The 23,007-nt window shown below is 33.3% G+C and overlaps 1 protein-coding gene across 2 annotated transcripts; it reads left to right on the plus strand.

The window, feature by feature from the left end:
* Positions 1-700: 700 nt before the first annotated feature.
* On the plus strand, positions 701-22,691 carry LOC120125266 (3-isopropylmalate dehydrogenase, chloroplastic-like). 2 transcript variants are annotated; one of them, XM_039143741.1, is made up of 11 exons: positions 701-957; positions 18,844-18,973; positions 19,057-19,168; positions 19,573-19,648; positions 19,763-19,851; positions 20,347-20,436; positions 21,327-21,443; positions 21,535-21,642; positions 21,740-21,793; positions 21,911-22,063; positions 22,490-22,691. In XM_039143741.1, the coding sequence occupies exons 1-11, from the start codon at positions 738-740 to the stop codon at positions 22,565-22,567; spliced, it is 1,227 nt and encodes a 408-aa protein (XP_038999672.1). In that variant the 5' UTR covers positions 701-737; the 3' UTR covers positions 22,568-22,691. The 2 variants fall into 2 exon arrangements, with proteins under 2 accessions (XP_038999672.1, XP_038999673.1); XM_039143742.1 differs by lacking the exon at positions 22,490-22,691 and adding an exon at positions 20,483-20,491 and having other exon boundaries at positions 20,347-20,424; positions 21,911-22,069.
* The last annotated feature ends 316 nt before the right edge of the window (positions 22,692-23,007 follow it).

The following is a 23,007-nucleotide window of genomic DNA, read 5'->3' on the forward strand; positions in this document are numbered from 1 at the left end:
TGTAAGTGACAAAAGTTACTTTTTATGGGTTTAGTTTAATATATGATTAAGAAAATATATTATTGAAAATATTATTATTATTTTAATATTTTTAGTAAAAAATTATTTAAAAATATTATTATTAGGTGCTTTATCGAGTTTGCTAATATGTCTAGTAAAACACTACATAAAATATTATTTTTTCTACCGAAAATATTAATATTGAGTATGTTACCAGAAATATTAAAAAACATTAATGTTTTAAGTAAAAAAAATATTTTAGATAAATTTTTACCGAAAATATTAAAATAATAATAATATTTTCAATTATATATTTCTTTAATCGTATATTAAAACTGTTGTACGACAGAACTTCCCTAAACTCGGGGAAATTCACATGCTAAAGTTTAAAAAATGAATAAAAAGATAAAAAACGAGAAAAGAAATAAATAAATTATATATATAAAATGTTATAGCCTGCGTGTAAAAGCATGTCTTTACATTTTTTCTTTGAGTTTGGTTTATCGGATTTCACCCAAATGCTAATTTGGTAAGCAATTGTTCATGGCCATTTTAGTTTTTATTTTCTTTAAAAAAATACTATATTAGGATATAAATTTACCGCCAGGCGCCAAAATTTAATTTTTAAAATTCAAATTAATGTATAATTTTTATATTTTTATTTTTAATTTATTTTTTATCTCTATAATCTGTAGATTTTCTGCTCTCTAGTTTTGTTTCCCCTTCCATTTCTCCAAATGTCTTCTGCACTTAACCTAAATGCCCGTTCCCTCAATGCTACTTTTAATTTTAAATCAGTTGCCAAACAGTCCCCCAGATCGGCCAGGATCAGGTTTGCCTCCCCCGCCGCCGCAACCCCCAAACGCTACAATATCACTCTCCTACCCGGAGATGGTATCGGCCCTGAAGTCATCTCCGTTGCCAAAATCGTCCTCAAACTCGCTGGATCTCTCGAAGGTTTTATTTACTTTCCCCGTTTTCTCTATTTTCAGCAATACATTGCATTTGATCGAGCGTAAAATACCAGGTTTGCACGTAAAGCAACCGCCATTGTATTGTCACTCCATATCACCGGAACCTCGTATAGTTTATTTCTGTGATGTTTTTAAAATCGGACCAGACATTGAACCGGTGAAGGTACTGGTTCACTGACTCAATCGGATTTAACCGCGGTTGAACCAGATTGTATATAAAATATATTTTTTAATTTTACATAATATTCAAAACAATATTAATATATATGTAATACTTTTTTTAAGTTTACAATATTAAAAGGTATAAAAATATCACAAGTTATAAAATGTATAAATGAAAAATCATAAAATCAAGTGAAACAAAATGGTTGATTTATTCAAATCAACTACAACATAATATTTAAGGTAAAACATATTAAATAATAAATATAATTATATAACTATAATCAAAAAAATAAAATTGGGGTTTAAAAAAATCATAACAAATGATGTCATTTGGTTTAATTGTTTAAAAAAAACAATCACATATGGCTAAGAAACATAAAAGAGTATCCCAAAAGTTTAAAGAATAAAAATATGATAACAAAACAATCTCACATGGCTAAGAAACATAAAAGAGCATCCCAACTTACTTCTATAAATAATAGAGGTAATTTGATATTCAAAATCATGAAGCCTTTTGGTGAGCACAAAGCGAACTATTCTTTCGCTTCAATTGAGCTCAAATTTTAGGCTTCAATCAAATTTCTAATTTTTTTTGAGTTCGAGCCTTTTCAATTTCAAGTTTTAATATTATATTTAGAGTTGATAATTTTTAGCTCGTGAGTTTTTGAGTCGAGTTGAGCTTACTTTTAAAATTTCCGAGTTCGAGTCGAGCTCAGCAATACTCGAATTTGACTCGGCTCGTTGAACAAACGACGTTGTTTGGTTTAATTTTTTTTAAAGAAAAAAAGTGAACCGGCGGTTCAAATCGGTTTTCTCGATTTTCAGCCGGTTCTTTACCGATTTTGTGCTAATCCGGTTTTGAGAGTTAACCGGACCAGACAGGCCACCAGTTCATAGTTCAACCAGTCGAACCGGCCGATCCGGTCCAGTTTTAATAACATTGCATATCACTAAGTAAAGCAAAGAGCTAAGTTACTTTCGAAGCACCATTTGCTATACTTCGATATTCCCCTTCCGTTGGGACCTGAACACTGATTTTTGTTTTTCTAAGCTCCATGACACTAGATTGTTACCCAAAAATGCACAATACACTGAATTAATCTTCTGTGATCTAAATTACTCCCCCAATCAGTATCAGCCAATGCAACCAGTTTGTGAGCCTGTTCATCAGTGGAAAACACTAACTCGTGAGTCAATGTTCCATTAAAGTACCTTATATCCTCTTTACAGCCTTTAAGTGAACTTTACATGGGTTTGTTCACACTATAAGCAATATCAGGCCTTGTGTGACACAAATAGAGAAGTGCTCCTACAACACTTGTGTATCTTTGAACGTCTTCCAATGGCCGTCTTACACTATAACTTAATTTTAATGACACAATCATAGGTTTCGGGACTGGTTTGGCTTAACGCATCTTTTTCTTTCTAATAACTCATATATATATATATATATATATATTGTGAGAATCAACATTCCTTCTCTTCTCTGTACCTCAATTCCTAAGAAATAGCTCAATTCACCAAGATCTTTCAATGAAAACTTCTTACCAAGTCTAATAACAAATTATAAAATTTCATCATTTGAACAGTCAGTAAGGACTATGTCATCTACATAGACCAATATGTAATTGAATGCGCCTAATATCGAACTAATAATGGCGGATTAGCAGTAGAACCTTTAAACCCAACTTCCAGCAAGCATGCTTGGAGTACCAATTCCTTGGTGCTTGTCTAAGGCCATACAAGGCTTTTTGTAACTCACATACAAGCATTGTGCCATCATCTGCTACTGTTTCAAACCATGGAGGTTGTTTCGTAAACACAACATTAGCATGCTCACCAATAAGGAAGGCATTGTTTACGTCTATCCGTCTTAAACCCACCCGTATGATGTAGCCAAAGACAAAATGACATTAAGGTGGTGTTTGTTTTTACTGTGTAAGGTCTGCAAAGCTCTTATGTCTGTGCCGCGCAGACATTGAACTTTGCAGACCGTTTGTTTTTTTAGAAGACAGAAGCTCTTCTAACGTCTGCGCGAGGTCTTCTTGGTGTAGACATGATTTTATGTCTTCAAACATCTTCAAAGAAATTAAAATTATTTAAATCTATTTTAAATTTTATTTTAAAATATAAATTGATTTATTTTAAAATATGGATTGATTTATTTTAAAATATGAAAAAATTTATTTCAAAATATGAATTGATTTATTTTAAAATATGGATTGATTTATTTTAAAATATAAATTGATTTATGTTAAAATATAAAAAAATTATTTTAAAATATGGATTGATTTATTTTGAAATATGAAAAAATTTATTTTAAAATATGAATTGATTTATTTTAAAATATGAAAAATTTTATTTTAAAATATGGATTGATTTATTTTAAAAAATTTATTATTGTAGTTGTATGAATTATTTAAATTTCAGTATTATAAAACTAAAATTATTTAAATTTCAGTATTGCAAAACTCTTTTAAGTTTAAAAAATCAGTTTATTTATATTTCAGTTTATTTTAGTAGTATGCATACGTTAAAAAATAAACAGTCTTTTTTCTTTTACAGAATGTAGATTTTTGAATCACCTTCTACTATAAATGTCTACAAATATGATCCGCATACTACTGACGCCACCTAATTGTTGACGACTTTACTATTGGGTTGAATGTTTCTCTATTCCTGCTGGGAATGTCTCAGGAAAGGCGGGTTAATATACGGCTAATATACAGCATTACCGGATACATTAAAATGTATTTAATAAATTCGGTTTAGCGGTACCTATTATGTTGACAACTAATAATGTTTTAGGTAGAAAATATGAAAAACTATTAAAAAATTTGGTAACCGGTAAACTTTGGTTATCGGTAAGTATCTATCCTTTTTATAAAAGTGTCCATACTTTTAACATATCAAGTAAATTTTACCGGTTTTGTCATAATGAATCTGGTTTTGTCATATTTTTACCTGTTATATTGTAAATTATCTATCCTTTTTATAAAAGTGTCCATACTTATTTCACTGTGAAAATATATTTATTATTATCTTTAGTTAATATTGTTAAATTTAAAATCTAAATAATATTTTATAAAATATCAAAACAATCAAATAATTTTTTGTGTAAATGAAATTATTAAATTAATATTGTAGGTGGAAAACATGAAACACTATTAAAAAAATTGAAACATAAATTACATAACTTTCAAAAAAGTATATATCATTTTTATAAAAGTGTCCATACTTATTTCACTGTTGAAAACATATTTATTATTATATTTGGTTAATATTGTTAAATTTAAATTCTAAATAATATTTATAAAATATCAAAACAATCAAATAAAATTTTGTGTAAATTAAATTATTAAATTAATATTGTAGGTGGAAAACATGAAACACTATTAAATAAATTGAAACATAAATTACATAACTTTAAAAGCAGTTTTAAATCCTAAAAAGTGTCGATACTTTTAAAAAATATATCGATCCAAAACGATATACCAGGTAAAAATATGATAAAACCGGTAACAAAATGATAAAACCGGTAAATTTAAAAGTGTCGATACGTTATATAAGGATCGACACTTTGTGAATTTAAAAGAGAAGCATTATAGCGCCTATAATGTGTCGATACTTTAAAAAATATATCGATCCACAACGATATAACAGGTAAAAATATGATAAAACCGATATCAAAATGATAAAACCGGTAAAATGATACCGGATATATTGAAAGTATCGATACTTTCGTAAGTACGTGTAATAAATTATCGACACTTTCAAAGAAATAGGTAATTATCCTTTCGAAAGTATCGACACCTGACATAAAAGTATCAACACTTTTGTATTTGTATCGATTAAATATAAATAACATATCCGATGAAAATATAAAGGCCATAGCTAAATATCCTCTGAAAAAGATAGAACGGACGAGTTTTTGAAATCGAAGAGTAATTATTGCTGCATTTCAGAAGGCGTTTATAAAGCGAAGTTTGTTTGTTTGTTGCTGCAGTTGAATCGAAAAGTATGTTGTCGAAACCCTAATTTTTTATTATTACAGTAATCGCGATAGGGTTTTTTATGTGTTGTTTGGGGTTTTGGAGTAAGGAAGCATTTGGGACCGATTGCAGGTAGAAATAGATATTCAAGGAAAAATATAAATGTCGATACTTTTATTAAATATTATAGGTAGAAAATGATATTATAGGTTGTATAAATGTGCCGACACATTTTGGTGTGGCCATTCAAATTCTTTTGAAGAAAACCGTTTTACCACAAGAGTTATCTATATTTGTATATTGAAAAGTGTATGTAACAAAATAATTTGATTTGCGTAAACTGATATATGAAGGAAAAATGGAGTCAATGGGTTGGAAAATTGTTGGTGGAGCAGATGACTTTGAAATTGAGGCCGAGACTCGAAAGCAACCAAAGGGTGGATATATGTACTTCTAGTAAGTATCAATGTCTTTTTGTTATTATTGTTGAAATGGTAATTGGATTAAAGTATCGATAAACTTTAAATTGATTACAAATTTTAAATGTTAACAGTATGGCCGAATGCAAAAGGATGAAGGGAGATGGCACACAGAGCGGTTCGGTATGTAAAATGAAATTGACATTGAGTAGTATTAGTATTTAGTGTTAATGTATTGATTAAGAACGTTTATGTTTAATATTAGGTGAAAAAAGATGTGAGGTCCAAATGGAATTCAATGAGTGATGCTGAAAAGGAACCTTACATCACACAGTCAAGGAATGATAGTAAAGAATACAAGAACGGAGGAAAGCACATGAAAATAAGGTATTCATTAAACTTGTAAATACGTTGATACAAAATATATAAGAACTATAACATTATATATTGTTAAAAAATGTAGGAAGTGTCGACAAGATGCAGCATTAAAAGGTGAATTTATTAATTAAACACCTTAAGGAGAAGGGTCAGTTGAATGTGCTGGGAGAAATAGGTTTTAGATCGTTGATCGGAGTAAGGGATCGACCTATTCGGAGGGAATTGTGTCGATCCTTGATGGCACAATTTGACGTCAGTCAATGTATGGCTAAGTATGGTGATTATTCATTCCCTCTGGGGGTATCGACTGCTGCAGCCGTATTGGGGGTACAAAACAAAGGCAAAAGTGTTATAGAAGTCTGTAGGAGTAAGAACTGGAAAGCACTTGCCTCCAAATATGGTTTGAATCATAAGGTGACATATGCTGAAGTTGAAGAGGATATCAAAGTGGATCTTATTGGGGGGATGAGCTGAAGGCCCGAGTTCTATTGTACCTTGTCGGGATATTTCTTTGTCCAACGGGTGATACGTCAACGAACAAGGAATATATGAAGCTCATTTGCGATGAAGGCTTGAAGGGTGAATTCAATTGGGCTGAATATATCCATTCGAGATTGATTGAATCAATCATCACCTTTAAAAAGGGCAGCCAGAGATACCTCAAAGGGTGCATAGCAATCTTAGAGGTAATGAGTTGAATCACTTTTTTGTGTTTTTATATAAAAATATAAATTTTATTATAAATGCAGGTTGCACTGTTCGATTTTTGGTCGGGCTATGAGGCAGTGCCGGCTTATGAAAGAACCGGAGTGGCACGCATCCGTGCATGGGGGAAGGAAGAGGTGGTTAGAGTGATGGTGAAGTTGAAGTTTGATAGAGGGAAGAAGCAAGAAATGGTAATAAATGTAATTAAATAATATTAAGAATATAATCAATGTCTTACTATTGTAATTTAATTTTGAAGGTTATTGGCAAGGATGTAGAGGAGGCAGTGGAGGCAGAGGAGAAGAAAGGAGGGATGGTTGTATTGGGGGATGACGGTGAGTGGGACGACGGTGAAGCAAAACAGAGTAACTTCGACATTTTGATGTCTGAATTGGCTGATATCAAAAAAAATCCAATTTGAAATCATGCAAAGACAATCAAGAGTCGAAGAGAAACTTGATCAAGTCGTAGAGAAACTCGAGAGAGTCGAAGATACACTCGAGAGGCATAAGGGGGTAGTGGAAGGAAAAATAGATGGAGTGGTGAAAGAAGTAGAGGTGTTGAGGGGTGAAGTGGTGAAAGAAGTTGGGGGTGTTAAGGGGTGATATTAGGATGGTGACGGGAGAAAAATTTGAGGGAGTGGTGAAGGAGGTTGTGGATTTGAGGAGTGAACTTACGGGGGTGAAGGGGTGGTTGATAAATACTCGGATGAAGGAGCTCAATTGAAGGGTGAAATAAAAGAGATGAAGAGCTATGTAGAAAAAAAGTACGATGAACTGAAAAAATATGAAGAAGAAAGAGGGAGGAGGAAGAATAAGAGATGGAAGAAATGAGGAGGAAGGAAGTCGATGTCATTTATACACCGGAGAGTGTTATAGCAGCAATTTTGGATTCGGAATGTCCTGCACCCCAGAAGAAGAAGCAGAAGGTAAGTTTAATAAAAGAATACTTAATTTGATTTTTATTATGTTGTTGTGACAAAAATTTGTATGCAAAATTGTAGGTTGAAAAAGCGGATATTCCAAGCGGAATTGATGACATCGAAGCTGCAATTTGTGATTATTTATGGAATTGCGAGTTAGAATCGGGTAAGTGAAATATATTGTTTTGTGAGTGATATTTAAATATTTCATGACAACATATTAATCCTAATGATTCATACAGATATTCTGTAATCTCAATGGGAAATCAATTCGCTACTGTATACGACGTTGCAACGTTGAAGCCTACGGAATGGGTTGGCGGTGTGGTAAGTAGAAAGTAGAAAATGTTAAAACTTATTGAATATGTTCTGATTGTGTAATTAATTTTGTTAGGTTATCGATTTGCTCGCCTGGACCATATGCTACGATTCTCAAAAGTCACTCCGGAGGATTGGCTACCTTCCATACCTCTTAGTGGTGAGTTAAATTAATAAATATTGAAAAGTAGTGTTATAGACGGTAAATTAATAATGTTTGTTGCGTAATTACAGCAACAGGCGTTGGAAGCCAACAACAAAGAAAGTGTTGAGAGTATTTCTACCTTCTGGGGAGTCATATTGGATAACTATGTGAAATTCACCGACTGTGAGAAGGTAAGACACCATACCAATTGCAAATGATGTTTTCGGATATAGAATGTTGAATTTTGTCAAATTGGGTGTGAAATTTGTTGCAGATCATGATCACAATAAACTACTATAATTCACATTGGTATTGGATATGGTAGATAATGTTGTAACAATATATGATAGTATGTTTACAACTGAAGCAGCTAAACAGAGAGTGAAGGATGCTAAGAGATTGGTATGTATGTATGTATGAAAGGACATTATAAAAATTATAATGCATAATTTTTTTGGTGCATAACTTCTTCTATTTTAATGCAGATTAAAATATTAGATTCTTATAATAAGAAACGCATTTGGGTTGAGTCCTGTGGATCTCTAGGAAAGTATCCCTTGAAAAATTTCAAATTTGTGGAGCATACGAAGAATAATCAATTGAATGGGTATGAGATGTTATCACAAATAGAAAGCTTAATTTATGTAGTATTCATCATAATTGACATGTGTGGTTTTCAAATTTTGTAACAGATATGATTGCGGCATGTATGTGATGATGTGGATGGAATCGATCGGTTCTACAGGGGCAACTGGTGATTTTGTAAGTGGATAGAAAAAATCGTTTGTGGTAAAATTGTTAAAAGTCGTAGATTGAATGTTGTAGTTGACAATACTTAACGTTCTGACAATTTGAATATAGGTTGTTGGAGACTGGGATCGATCGCGAGTATTAAACGATCTCGTAAGCCACAATCAAAATGAACGAAGACAGGAGATAACAAAAGCTGCAATATTACATAAGAATAACAAAAGAATGCAATGATGTAAATGTAGGGTTAATTTTGTATAAGATTTATAATTTTGTATACGATTTATATTTTTGTATGTGAATATAATTATGAATGAGATGAGAAAAGTTAGCAGTATGTTGTTGTACATGTTTCTTATACACATTAAGGGTCATGTTGATACTTGGAAGTAAAAGGCAAATTTACAATATGGCCAAAAGGATGTAATTTTTCAATCTAACCGGTACAATTATACCGGTTTTATGAGAGAATATGTCTAAATAATGTGTCGACACTAATATAGTTTGTGTCGATATTTATTTCCAGAATGAATGGAAAACAGGGTGCACCCATAAAGTGTCGATCCATATATAAAAAGTGTCGATCCCAAAATCATCTAACCCAAAAGTATAATGTAATATGTAATTTTTCAATCTAACCGGTACAATTATACTGGTTTTATGTGAGAATATGTCTAAATAATGTGTCGACACTAATATAGTTTGTGTCGATATTTTTTTTCAAGAATGAATGGAAAACAAGGTGCACCCATAAAGTGTCGATCCATATATAAAAAGTGTCGATCCCAAAATCATCGAACCCAAAAGTATAATGTAATATGTAATTTTTCAATCTAACCGGTACAATTATACCGGTTTTATGTGAGAATATGTCTAAATAATGTGTCGACACTAATATAGTTTGTGTCGATATTTTTTTTCCAGAATGAATGGAAAACAGGGTGCACCCATAAAGTGTCGATCCATATATAAAAGTGTCGATCCCAAAATCATCGAACCCAAAAGTATAATGTAATATGTAATTTTTCAATCTAACCGGTACAATTATACCGGTTTTATGAGAGAATATGTCTAAATAATGTGTCGACACTAATATAGTTTGTGTCGATATTTATTTCCAGAATGAATGGAAAACAGGGTGCACCATAAAGTGTCGATCCATATATAAAAAGTGTCGATCCCAAAATCATCGAACCCAAAAGTATAATGTAATATGTAATTTTTTAATCTAACCGATACAATTATACCGGTTTTATATGAGAATATGTCTAAATAATGTGTCGACACTAATATAGTTTGTGTCGATATTTTTTTCCAGAATGAATGGAAAACAGGGTGCACCCATAAAGTGTCGATCCATATATAAAAAGTGTCGATCCCAAAATCATCGAACCCAAAAGTATAATGTAATATGTAATTTTTCAATCTAACCGGTACAATTATACCAGTTTTATGTGAGAATGTCTAATAATGTGTCGACACTAATAGAGTTTGTGTCGATACTAATTTAAATATCAAGTGTTTTCCACCGTTTACGATATATAGTACTCTTAATCGAGAAACCCTAAACATAAAGGCAAGCATGCAGATCTTCCTCTTTCTTCTACCGTTATCATAAGTGACGACCAGATATTCAGGTAAATTTATCGATATTTTATGGGTTTGATTGATTTCTATATTGGAGTTTTTATCCTGAATGTGTTTGTGTTCCATTGTAATAGGGTAGCATCCAACCAAATGGCTCCAAAACGTCAGCGTCAGAAGCGAGGTCTTTCTCAAAGCTCTTCTCAACCCAGTTCTTCTCAACCTCCTTCTATAACAAACGATTCTTCTGAGGAAATCAGGTCCTTCGAAACTCTGAACTTTAGATCCGACATGGAGAAACAAAGATGGCAGACGAGTTTTAAAGTAAGGAAGATTCGTCCCGAACGTGTCATTGACCTGGGTTTCTTGTTTGATGATAAATATGCATTTAATTTTAAATCCACATTTACATCTTGGGGTTGGCTTGAATTCCTTGGTGTAGAACCAAGATATTATCCCAACCTAGTTAGAGTCTTCTACAACAATGCTTCCTTACAGCACGAGCCTAATAAGACTAATATAATAGGAATTAATACACATGTCATGGGGAAGGATATATATATATCTCCAGAAACTATTGCGGAGGGTTTAGGTGTAGCGAATACAGGGGATTCAGATGAAAATGGTGTAGATTGGTCTACAATTAAACGAGTTACTAGAAATAGCCCAATTCACCTCGATGTAGAGTCGAGAGTGTTTGACAAAATGCTCACATGGTATATCCGGCCTAGTGGGGGAAACATTCAACGCTTCGAGACAGCGATTATTGGTGGATAGCAAAGTATAAATCCAAAACGGCTCCAAACATTGCAAAACTCATATTTAATACAATTGTATATATGGTCACAAAGGGAGCAACAATTTCAACTACACTACCATATGGATGTGTCATCACCCATCTGTTGAAGAAGAAGGAAGTTGATTTTTCGCATGACGCCCCTGTTCGATTAACCCGCAAGATTGACATGGTATTTATTAAAAAGCGGGATATGATTTTGTTGAAAAACTCGTTGGAAGCGTGCCAAGGAGGTCAGATTAGATCAAGAGAGGGAGGAAATGGACCCCGTGGCCATGAAGAAGAGCAACCAAGTGGAGACGCAATGATGGAAGAAGCTCCAGTTGCAGAGGATGTCACAATTAAGACCGTGATGGAATACATGGTCAATTTTCGGAAGCATATTGATTCCCTTGTGAGTGGAATGCGATCCGATATTTCATCATTGCAACGTGAAGTCTCCATGTTGCGTAACGAATTACGTCAACGACATCAAACGAGTTAGGTAATTCATTATCTATGTTTCTTAACATTTACACGTTCTGAACTTTATTTTATTTTCTTTTAACAGATGTGGACAACCAAGCGGTCGCAGAAGATGAAGCTGACGATGAAGATGACGATGATGATGACGATGAAGCTGGCGATGAAGATGATGACGATGATGATGATGAAGATGATGATCCAAACAAGTATATCGTGTCTGCAACGCCGCCTTCAAGAAAACTTTTAATTTTGATCTCAATGGTGTCCTTGCCTACATCCCAAGACTGTCGCAGGTTTTAATTCTATTCTTTTGTATCCATTATTTTAACATATAAGCGTAGAACTTTAATCTCATTTTCTTCATGTTGTAGATGTGTCCTCAGAAGAGGATATTTGAATTTATGCAATTTTGTGTCGACAATTTTGTTGTTGCCCTTTGGTCTTCAAAGATGAGGTTAGAACATGTTTGAGGCAATTGAATTACTGTAGTCAAAATCGTTAATATACATTTGAATGTTAACATTCAAACTTGATTACAATCTCAGGCATAACGTCGACCGTGTACTTGAGAAACTACCTGTATTTTCCGAGCATTTTCTATTCATGTGGGTAAGATGAATGTCATTACAGTTTGCTGACTTTTCGTTGTCTATGATTCCTACATATTTATGTTCGACTGTTTGTGAACAGGATCAAAAAAATGCAAAACATACGATTCTGTTACCTACTGTAAAGATCTCAATGATGTTTGGAACGCGTGTCCAGATTTTAACGAGCTAAATACACTTTTGGTCGATGATTCAGCGGAAAAAATGATTTATAATCCGGTAAGTTGCATTTATGCAATATGTTTTTCCAGTTGAACAGGTATTCAGACATTGATGATCCAAACAACTTATGTGTTTATATAGAAATACAATTACATATGTCCACATACCTTTGACGCTGCTTCCCATTCGAACGACAAAGCTCTAGGTATGACACAAATTTATTCATACTTATGCGAATTTAATTTATTGTTAGTAAAATTGCACCTCATTAGTTTGATAATTGAAATTATTTATGTATGTCCTCAAAAAGGCGGAAACATACGAGAGTATTTGGAAAATTTGTTGAAGGCCTCTAATGTTCCGGACTTCGTTAGAAACAACCATTTTCCATCGGATTAATTTTGTTTGTCGGTACATTATTTGAACATTCTTGTGTATTTATATTTTGGTGTGATTATATGGTGTGTATATTTTCATTAATTATTCCATATTTGCTTCTATGTGTACATATACATTTGAGTGTCTATACTTTTTTAATATATTGTAAAGTATCTATCCTTTTTATAAAAGTGTCTATACTTTTTCCACTGTGGAAAACATTAATTTAAGGTTATCTTTTGAGTGAGTTTTAAGATATTAATTTAGTAATTATAGGCGTCTAATGATTTATTTTTTACGTTACGGTATATATTATTATTAATTAAAAATTCTTATATATTTTATAAAATATCAAAACAATCAACTAATTTTTTGTGCAAATGAAATTATTAAATTAATATTGTAGGTGGAAAACATGAAACATACTTAAAAAATATTGAAACATAAATTACATATCTTTAAAAAAAGTATCGATCATTTTTATAAAAAGTATGGACACTTTCAACATATTATAATAAAATAGGTAAATTTGCAATATAACCGGTATAAATATACCGGTTTTATGCGCGAATAGGTCTACAACCTATATTGACACTTTTTAATATTGTATCGGTACTTTATGTCCATATTGGAAGAAAAATGTGTCGATACGATTTAAAAAAGTGTCGACATTTACACATCGGAACCCATAATTATAATGTAATAGATAATTTTGTAATATAACCGTATAAATATACCGGTTTTATGCGCGAATAGGTCTACAACCTATATCGACACTTTTTAATATTGTGTCGGTACTTTATGTCCATATTGGAAGAAAAATGTGTCGATACGATTTAAAAAAGTGTCGACATTTACACATCGGAACCCATAATTATAATGTAATAGATAATTTTGTAATATAACCGGTATAAATATACCGGTTGTATGCGCGAATAGGTCTACAACCTATATCGACACTTTTTAATATTGTGTCGGTACTTTATGTCCATATTGGAAGAAAAATGTGTCGATACGATTTAAAAAAGTGTCGACATTTACACATCGGAACCCATAATTATAATGTAATAGATAATTTTGTAATATAACCGGTATAAATATACCGGTTTTATGCGCGAATAGGTCTACAACCTATATCGACACTTTTTAATATTGTGTCGGTACTTTATGTCTAAAATGTGTCGATACCATTTAAAAAGTGTCGGTAATTTTAAGTAACGCGGTTTTCTTCCTTCATTCAAAATATTTATATGTACATACAATAGGAGTCATGTTGATACTTACGATATATTATATGGAGATCGTTGTCATTCCATTCCGTCTTCGAAAAAATCAGTTGATGTAGGCTGTGTGCTTGTACTCAAACTGAGCTTGACTTGAGGACATGTTAGTTTGTTATGCCCTCACCGTTGCAGTACCCACATCGCCTAATTTTCTTCTCGACCTTGTTCTTCGGCACTTCTTTTCGCTTGCGTTGTTTTCGTTGAGGGTCACGAACATTGTTTACTACAATGCTCTGGTTGACTGAATGATTCAAACCAAACGAGTTTTCTAATTCTTCTATTAGTTTTTTCATCTCATCTCTTGCGGTTTTGAAAGACTCGTCTGTCTTTGATGCAATGTAGCATAACCTACTTGACGTTGAACGTAGAGCAGCGAACCTTGCCATTTGCATCACTTCTGGAGACACATTCAAATCAACATAGTTGGGTGCAGAAGCCTTCGCATCATTAGTCCACCTACTTTGAATCAAAGTCTCGGGCAAATATGTGTAGTCCAATTGCTTCAAAATGTGAAGTTGATGGCGACACGGAAGTCCAACGGTCTCGAATTTTTTGCAGGAGCAAATTAGAGTTTTCGTACGAGAATCAAAACTAATTTAAAATTTCCTATTTTTTTCTGCGTACTTTGACAAAATATAATGTTGACATTCATCTGATAAGGACTTAATCTCTGCCTCAATCCGGTACAATGTCTCCCGTATAAGTTCATCTTGGAACAGACGAAAAGATTCGCGGGTAAAAATCGCAGCGGCATGGCTTTCAAGGTCGACCAGTTTTGTGATCTGGAAGGGCTTCGTATGGGAACTTAAGTAATCCGCTTTCAACTCGTTCATACGCATTCTACTAATTCCATCTTCAATTGCATGAACAACATCTAAATATGTCTTCTTGTGTTTCAGTGCAATAGCTAGTGAAGCATTCATAGACTCGCACCTTTGTGTTGAGCGAATATTGGCAAAGAAATGACCGGTTAGATATGCTTGTGCCCATAAGTGTCGTGTATTTCCCTTCTCAATCACCCATGGATGCTTTTGGACGTTGAATTCTGAAACAATCGAACGCCATTGAATATCAAATTCCTTGGTTGTCCACCAGGAAGCCATGCATTTTGAGAATGCTGCTGTAAACTTTGGGTCACCAATGTTAGCTTGTGCATTGCGAGAAAGATGCCAAGAACATAATCTGTGCTTAGCATAAGGGATAACAGATTTGATAGCCCTCTGCATTGCCCTATCCCCATCGGTTACAACAGAAATAGGTGATTTATTCATCATGGCTTCTAAAAATTCTGTAGCACCCACTCGAAAGATTGAGACGTCTCGTCAGCGATTATGGCAGTGGCAAACACAATTGTGTTATGGTGATGATTGACACCAACAATAGGCATAATTGGTCGACCATACAAATTATCTTTGTACGTTGTGTCGAACGCAATTACATCACCGAAGCATGTGTAATCCGATCTCGATGTAGAATCCGACCAAATAAGATTATACAATGCCCCCGATTCGTCTACCGAGTATGTCATAAAAAACCCGGGATCATCATGTTTCTTATAATCAAAGTAGGTAATAAGCGCATTCACATCCCCATCGACGATTTCCTTTGCTTTACCTCTTTGAAGTGCATTGTAGAGGTCTTTATGTGTAAATCCAACATTATGATAGCCCCCTGCCTGCTGCGTTAAATAGTTCATTACTTGTGACGTGCCAACACCGACCTCTTTCAATGTTGTTGCCTCATCGATATCAGCCTTACTTACAGCTCTATTAGAACGCATAAATGGTGTCATAGCAGATGTGCACAATGCATGATTATGTTTCTGATCAGACTTACTTATAACCCACTGATCGTTTGTATTTGTTGCTGTAACTACGACTCTAGCCTTACATCATGTTCTTGTGACTGGCGTATGAGCACGTTGACGATCAACAGTATTGACTTTTGATACTCGAAACCCTTCTTTGGAACAACAAAATTCTTGTGTCTTCACATTCCCTTCCACGTCAAGCCGTGTTGTTCCCTTACGTGCACTAAACCCATGTTCCCGTGCGAATCCCTTGTAAAAGTGCCAAGCTTGATCACGTGAACAGAAGAGCTGACCAACCAATCTGTCACATTCATCAACATTATGTACTTCATGGCATTCCTCGGTTGGCTTAACATTGTCTACATCAGTATTATCCATGGCAAAAATTTTGTTGTGCAAGTTCAGTGCTCCAGGAGTTGATGGAGATGTAAACAAAGGTTCATTTTGAACATGTTTCTGTCGTGCTGCTTTCAATAGGATGTGGCATTGGTAGTGGTAGTTAAAGGGTGGGTACAACATTAAATTCGCAGTACATATTTAGGTATGTACAATAACTACAAGTATATTATCATTAAATTTAGGTATGTACAATAACTACATATTTAGGTATGTTTGTTAACTATATATTTAGGTATATACATCTTTTGAGTGAGTTTTAAGATATTAATTTAGTAATTATAGGCGTCTAATCATTTATTTTTTACGTTACGGTATATATTATTATTAAATTAAAAACAATAAACATATATATTACATATTTATTATTATCTTTGGTTAATGTTGTTAAATTTAAATTCTAAATAATATTTTATAAAATATCAAAACAATCAAATAATTTTTTGTGTAAATGAAATTATTAAATTAATATTGTAGGTAGAAAACATGAAACACTGTTAAAAAAATTGAAACATAAATTACATAACTTTTTAAAAAAAATATCGATCCTTTTTATAAAAAGTATGGACACTTTCAATATAATAGGTAAACATATGATGTAATAGGTAGCCCTTATATAATGTAATAGGTATCGTTTATATAATGTAATAGGTAGTGGTTATATTGTAAAGTGTCTATCATTTTTATAAAAGTGTCCATACTTTTTTCACTGTGGAAAACATTAATTTAAGGTTATCTTTTGAGTGAGTTTTAAGATATTAATTTAGTAATTATAGGCGTCTAATGATTTATTTTTTACGTTACGATATATATTATTATTAAATTAAAAATTCTAAATATTATTTTATAAAATATCAAAACAATCAAATAATTTTTTGTGCAAATGAAATTATTAAATTAATATTGTAGGTGGAAAACATGAAACACTATTAAAAAAATTGAAACATAAATTACATAACTTTAAAAGAAGTATCGATCCTTTTTATAAAAAGTATGGACACTTTCAATATAATATAATGTAATAGGTAAATTTGCAATGCTCACTGTTAATTTAAGGTTATCTTTTGAGTGAGTTTTAAGATATTAATTTAGTAATTATAGGAGTCTAATAATTTATTTTTTACGTTACGATATATATTATTATTAAATTAAAATTTCTAAATAATATTTTATAAAATATCAAAACAATCAAATAATTTTTTGTGCAAATGAAATTATTAAATTAATATTGTAGGTGGAAAACATGAAGCACTATTAAAAAAAATTGAAACATAAATTACATAACTTTAAAAGAAATATCGATCTTTTTTATAAAAAGTATGGACACTTTCAATATAATATAATGTAATAGGTAAATTTGCAATGCTATCGGTATAAATATACCAGTTTACTTATAAAATAGGTAAATATAAGCACTACCTATTACATTATATAAGCGCTACCTAATATGTTATTGTACTTTATAATATTTCCGGTTAAATAATATAACATAACCGGTTTAAATTTTAATCGGTCACTTGTTTAACCGGTCACGCCTTATATTAACCGTTTTTTAGGCGCCGTACCGCAGAACTACCCATTCCTGCTCAGTAACTTGAAAGAACCCTTTTGCTGTCAGCCTCGCTTTGTACCTCACCGTAGAACCATCTGATTTTTCTTCACTTTAAACACCCATTTACAACTAATTGGCTTCGACCTTCGACCTTCGACCTTCAGGAAGCGAAACCAGTTTCCATGTGTCATTTCCTTTAAGAGCGTCATGTTCTGCCATCACTGCCTCCTTCCACTGACAAAAACTCAAAGTCTCTTAAATTGTTTCAGGTTCTTTATCTGTACCTCCTTTCACTGACTGAAACTCAGTCTCTTGAATTGTTTCAGGTTCTTTATCTATACCCATAGAAAGAATTGCTTTCGGTTTAAAGGTCCCACTTTTACACCTTGTCAACATTAGATCTACATTAACATATTCAGGTACCTCAGGCATCACTGCACCTTGTACCATGTACATATGTTCACTGTCATGATCAGATAAAGGAGGCGTGGACTGTGGTCTTGTCCTCATAACTTCCCACCAACTCATCTGATCCGTGTAGTCTTTGTGAACTGGTTTGAGCACCCACTGAATTGCCCTGCAATTCCACTACTTGAGGGATGATTGAGATCCGTCTAGTACTTTCTCTATACTTGAGCACCCACTGAATTGCCCTGCAATTACACCACTTCCTGCAATTCCACAACTTCCAAGGCTCATGTTCACCTTGTTTTGAACACGAGCTTGAACCTTGTGAAGTCTTGTTATTCGTAAAAACAAATTCTTTTTCATCAAAAACTACATAGCGTGAAATGTATACCTTCCCATCCGAGGCCGCAGGTAAGGGTTAGTTTCAGTTAAGACTAACCACAAAAAAGGGAAACAATGTTTGGTATGAAACGGGGCAAAACCGAAAGCCAACTCATCAATTTTTTTATTATCAGCAGATCTTATACATCCCACTATACAACTTAACTTGTAACGGCCCAACAACCTAAACAGCAGAATTAGGTAGCATTAAGCTGAAGAACCTCTAACGGTTCTAATAACTACCTCTAACAGGGATTGAATTTAGCTTCCAAGAGATGCCCATGGGTGGAGCTGCTTTGGATTTGACTGGAATTCCATTACCTGAGGAAACCCTTTCTGCAGCACAAAAAGCCGATGCCGTTCTCCTTGGAGCAATTGGAGGGTATTCTCCTATATAACACTTTGGTGATTATTTTCTTATTTTTCTTGGGTCTTTTTTCATTTAGTACTTGATTTGTCTTCAAGGTATAAGTGGGATAAAAATGAAAAACACTTGAAGCCTGAGACTGGTCTACTTCAGCTTAGAGAAGGACTTAAAGTCTTTGCAAATTTGAGACCAGCCACTGTTTTACCACAGGTAATGATGTTTTAGTTTATCTATATGATTTCTTCTTCATATTTCAAATATTTAAAAACTTCATTTGCAAACTTAATAAGATTAACAAATTTTTGGAATTAGGTAAAAACTTGCATTATCAAGAAATATATTATATGTGTGATGCAGAATGGACTTTTTTTTGTTGAAATTCAATCTGTTTGCCTTCTATTTTTGGCCTTCTTCTTTTGCTGAAGCTGTCACAATTGTTCACTCTGCACTTTTAGACAGTTTCGGAGTGAACTGCTTATTTCCAAGAAAGAAAATTAACTCTACATTATTATGCATGGATGCAATATGGAACTGAGGAAGCAGGTGTAGATTGTGTTTCTTTTATTAGAAATATGTGGTTCATGACAATCTGTTATATTTATTTTCTATTTCAGTTAGTGGACACCTCAACTTTGAAGAAAGATGTTGCTGAGGGTGTTGACCTTATGGTTGTGAGGGAGCTTACTGGAGGTAAGTACCACCAAAAGATAATAATAATAAAATTCAGTTATCTTTTTCTGATTCTTCTATTTCCCTACCAAATTTCTATCTTAATACTCAGTTCTGATCTTATACTGGAATCAGGTATTTATTTTGGAAAACCAAGGGGATTTGGTACCAATGAAAAGGGTGAGGAGATTGGCTTCAACACTGAGGTGTATGCTACTTATGAGGTATTCTTTGACTTCACAGTTGGAATTCTCCAATGTGCCTCCTTTTTATTTCCTTTTTCTCTATTTTTTTCTGTATATTTGTGTTGGATTCAAATATCTGCTTTATCGAAGGATTTATTGAAACATGTATATATACATTTTTCTTTATGAAAAATTCAAAAATTGTAACTAGGCTTGCTCTTATTTGAAAATATCCACAATTTGTATGGTTGACAGCCTAGAAAACAGGTAAAATTATATTTTCCTTTTCTGACCAGTATGAATGCTTTCCTTATGACCCCGGACCCAAACTTGGTTACCCATCTCCCAAAGCCTGACTTTCCCTGACCCAAACTCAATTTTTTAAGAAAAAACTTGACCCTATAGAGTCCGGTCGAGTCGGAGTCCGGGTCAAGTTGGAGTCAGGATCTCTCTTTTAGTTCAAATTTCTTCATGTGATTTTCTTTTTCATGTACGTACTTTTTAATGATTGAAAATTAAACAAATGGATGCCAGATTGATCGAATTGCTCTTGTTGCATTTGAGATTGCTCGGAAGCGGCGTGGTCAACTCTGTTCTGTTGACAAAGCTAATGTTTGGAGGTTTGTAGTAATGTTCTCAATCTTGTTTGTTGCATCTTGTATAAAATTAGGTATTATGTGTTGGTTATTACATCATATTGTACTTTTATCTATATCATCCTTATTATCAGATTGAACTGTAATTGTTACTGTTTTTAACCAATAAATTGATTTGAGAGGTTGAAGTTATGTGATAATCCTATAATTAATAGCCTTCTATTTTGTCAGCAACAAACTTTTTTTATAAAGTGTGTTGCAACCTATCATGGTTTATTGCATGTAAAATCTCTCTTCTGTCTGTATTTGCTGGAACTTTTATGGGTTCTGCAGTTCTCTGTAGGCCCCGATAGTATTTTGGAAGGAACTGCCTGCCAAAGCATGTATGCAAAATATTATTACTGCACTTTTATGATGGAAAAGGAGTGCCGCTCCTAAATTACATTGGTATGCGATCATATCTCAACTGACTTGAGGGCAATGACGACAACTTCTAAGATATTATGAATTTACTTTAGTTTTGTATCCGGCTTATGCAACGATGAGGTATAAGATTCTGACCTTGTGGTGTAAAACAACATGCATAATATCAAGTTTATCTGTCAAGTATTAGACCTGACAAAATCCATGCATGTGTGTGTTGTGTGCTATGTTTTTTCCCATTTCAAAACATTAACACAGCATGGATATGTCAAAATCTTTAACACAAATACAAAATGTGTATTGCACAGATCATGTTAATAGGGTTTAAACCTGACTTGTCATATTTACCTAATTTGTGTTTGTGTTTATTAAATGTGTCGTGTACATTGTCTTATTGTATTGTGTCCAAAATTTCAAGGCCCGGAATTATTAATTATATTTGCATCAGCCTTTCCGCATGTAATATGCTTGGTACTTTTATGTTCCATTTTCTAGGCATCTATGCTTTGGAGGAAAAGAGTTACGACAATTGCTTCTGATTATCCTGATGTTGAGCTGTCACACATGTATGTTGACAATGCTGCAATGCAGCTTGTTCGCTACCCAAAACAGGTTGACATTATCTTCCTTCTCACTCTTCTCTGTCCCAATAAAGGTCTTTTTACTAGAAAAGCTTACAATAAGTGAAAATGAAATGGTGCAGTTTGATACAATTGTGACCAACAACATATTTGGTGATATTTTGTCTGATGAAGCTTCAATGATCACTGGAAGCATAGGGATGCTTCCATCTGCTAGTCTTGGTGAATCAGTATGACAATTCATTAATCTATTTGCAGATTGTTTTGAGAACATTGGTGTTTTTATATCCTTTCTCTTTGACTATATTGGCATTTTCATTTGCACAGGGACCTGGACTCTTTGAGCCTATTCATGGCTCCGCCCCTGATATAGCTGGACAGGTTGGATTAACCTTTTTTGTTAAGTGTTTAGAGCTGCAGTTTAATTATCATTTCCCATCAAACCCAAGATGTTGAACCTCAATTATAATGTGAAATATGTTATTGTACGACTGGCAGAACAAGGCAAATCCTCTTGCAACAATTCTCAGTGCTGCAATGCTTTTGAAGTATGGCCTGGGGGAAGCGAATGCTGCAAAGAGAATTGAGAATGCCGTTCTGGATACTCTTAATAAGGGGTTCCGTACAGGCGACATATATTCTCCCGGAAATGTATAGGTTTCTTATCCCAAAACACCTTTCTTTTCTTGCTGTATTTTTTCATTGTTTTTTAAGAAGGCAAAATATATGGTTCTTCTCTTCTATTTTGAGCAAAAGATATTAGTTATCTCAATTCTCTAGAGAATATTTGTGGCAATAGAAGAACTTTAGTAACAATGGTCAATCAAAATGTCTGAGATAGTTGCAACAACCTTTGGTCCCATGGTTTCTTTTCCCATAGGCATTGCAGAAATTTAGAACCCAACCTATCTTGGTTACTTTCGGTTGTCATTTGTCAAGAGAAAAATCGCAAAGGTTATATAGAGATTAGCAACATTATATGGCCAGCTGTTTTTCTCTTTGCACATACTCTCTTGCGCTTTCTTACCCCATAAATCACAGTTCTAAATGTTGTTTGCTACTTCATTCCTTGTGCAGAAACTAGTCGGCTGCAAGGAGATGGGTGAGGAAGTACTGAAATCAGTTGACTCTCCAAGTGCGTTGCCATCTGAATAAAAAACCGGAACACGGATTCAGGAGGGCTCCCTCTGGGTTAGCCATTCTCTTGCCTGTGATTTTTCAAAGTTTTTGCGGACTGACTTTTCATAGTTAAATAAGGGCTTAGTTTGTTGTATTGAGAGCCAAACGTGCTCATAATTTGAGTATTGCAGTTTTTTGAGGTTATTTTTCCTTTATTTATTTTTTTTTGCTATGGAATGTGTAGCTTGAAACTTGTCTAAGAACTCGAGTCAAGCTTTGTTATGCTATTGCAAATGATAGATTTACATTCCAATATTTTAGTTACTTTTAATTTTTTATTTTAAACATTATTTTGACTTTATTTTCGAAAGATAAATTAAATTTCGATAGACAATATCAAAAATTGCTTGAACTTTACCTAATACAAATTCAAAATAAAAATAAGAACAAAAAGGATTTGAGTATATTTGTCAGAA

This window comes from Hibiscus syriacus, unplaced genomic scaffold (genome assembly GCF_006381635.1).
Source record: "Hibiscus syriacus cultivar Baekdansim isolate YM2019G1 unplaced genomic scaffold, ASM638163v2 tig00110430_pilon, whole genome shotgun sequence".
Classification (NCBI taxonomy): Eukaryota; Viridiplantae; Streptophyta; class Magnoliopsida; order Malvales; family Malvaceae; genus Hibiscus; species Hibiscus syriacus.